The following is a 1730-nucleotide window of genomic DNA, read 5'->3' on the forward strand; positions in this document are numbered from 1 at the left end:
CCCCCCTGCACACACCACAGGGGTCTGTCCTGTACCCCATGAGCCCCTCTGAGCCCCCCTGCACACACCACAGGGGTCTGTCCTGTACCTGCTGCCTATGGATGCTAAATCTGAACCAGAGTGCCTGTAGTTATTACAGGCCACATAGCTCAGTCCTGCCTGAGAGCTAGCCTGAGAAATTCATGGGAGTATTCAAAACAATCCTCAGAGACAGAAAACAGCCCTTGCAGGTGTTGTTTGTCTGTCTCTTGTTTTCTTTGCAGGAGAAAGTCAGGGGGTGTTGTGCCCCACTGACCAATGATGGTGATGTAGTGGTTTGCTAATCAGTAAGAGTTTCCTTTCTGTACTTTCCACAAACCAGTCTATACAGAGACCTGAAGCGATAAACTAGAGAGATTCTCCTGCTGTGACTCCATGAGAGTCTGTGTTGTCTGTACCCAGCCGTTGCTAACAGAGCGGCACTGCTGCCCAGCCCACGCAGCCAGAGGAGGGGAGGTGTTTGTGGCTCTGTGCTTTACGAGCACCTCTTGCTGCAGGCACAAAGCAGCGGGCGTTCTGTGCCCGAGCGCTCCAGGGTCGCTCTGTGCCATCCAGCGGGTTAATGCACACATAAACCACTTGTACCGCAGCGCAATTTTGTGTTTCGTACTCACCTTGACAGCAATATAAATAGAAACTTCCCTGATATTGGACAGCGGAGGATAAAGTCTTCCTTGTGCGAGCTCTTCATCTGTCAACTGCTCCGCCAAGGCCTGAGTTAGAGAAACAAACATTTCTTATTTACTGCACCCCAAATGTGACTAATAACATGCTAGAACAGCCGAGAGAATCGAGTTGTAGTGCTCCTAGCACCAGAGTGCCCCCAAAGGACCAAAGCAGGGAGGCAGTCAGGATCTCGACATTTTCAGTCTGAGGAACTGAGAATCAGCACACCCTGACTGATTCATTTTGCATTTAGCATTTCGCAAGATGATATTTTGGGGATGAACTGCCATATTTTGGGAGCCGAGTTCCCCTGGCCACAGTGCCAGCTGCAGAACCCAGGGCAGGGCAGGAGGCAGCCCTGCTGCCACAATCATTTACACAGGGACGCACTTCCCACTTCAATAAAACTCCAGCGGAACACAATTCTGGGCACAATCTCCTTCATTCAGAACACCCTTCTGGTTTTGTTTTCTCCCCACTGTGGAGGGATGAAGAACAGGGAAGCACTGTGTTTCACCAGGATGTGTCAGAATCCACAGCCTGCTCTGCTCCCAGACCCACCTTGGCAGCCTCTAGGAAAACCTTATCGCTGATGTGCCGGACGCTGCTGAGGATCACCGCCAGAGCCACGCCTGCAGGGAAACCACAGCGCCTCAGAACCACAGCCTGCTGCCCAGGACCTGCCAGTCGCTGCCAGCCCTGCCCTAATGTACCCTGAAAATCCTCCTGGAGCTTCCAGGGCAGCTCAGGGGCTGGAGCAGAGCTTGCAGTGCCCATGGTTACAGTCCCTACCTGGGCAGGGACCCCTGAAAATCCTCCTGGAGCTTCCAGGGCAGCTCAGGGCTGGAGCAGAGCATGCAGTGCCCATGGTTCCAGTCCCTGCCATGGGCCTTACCCCTGAAAATCCTCCTGGAGCCCTCAGGGCAGCTCAGGGCTGCAGCAGAGCTTACAACACCTCTGGTTCCAGCCCCTGCCCGGCCAGGGACCCTTGAAAATCCTCCTGGAGCTTCCAGGGCAGCTCAGGG

At 54.0% G+C, this 1730-nt stretch overlaps 1 protein-coding gene across 1 annotated transcript in view; it reads right to left on the reverse strand.

Moving 5' to 3' along the window:
* ME2 (malic enzyme 2) overlaps window positions 1–1730 on the reverse strand; it is a 41215-nt gene that overhangs the window by 9598 nt on the left and 29887 nt on the right. The window contains 3 exon segments of the mRNA XM_015615069.3: window positions 654–752; window positions 1267–1338; window positions 1340–1449. Coding sequence (XP_015470555.1) covers window positions 654–752; window positions 1267–1338; window positions 1340–1449 — 281 coding nt within the window.

Source organism: Parus major, chromosome Z, assembly GCF_001522545.3.
Source record: "Parus major isolate Abel chromosome Z, Parus_major1.1, whole genome shotgun sequence".
Classification (NCBI taxonomy): Eukaryota; Metazoa; Chordata; class Aves; order Passeriformes; family Paridae; genus Parus; species Parus major.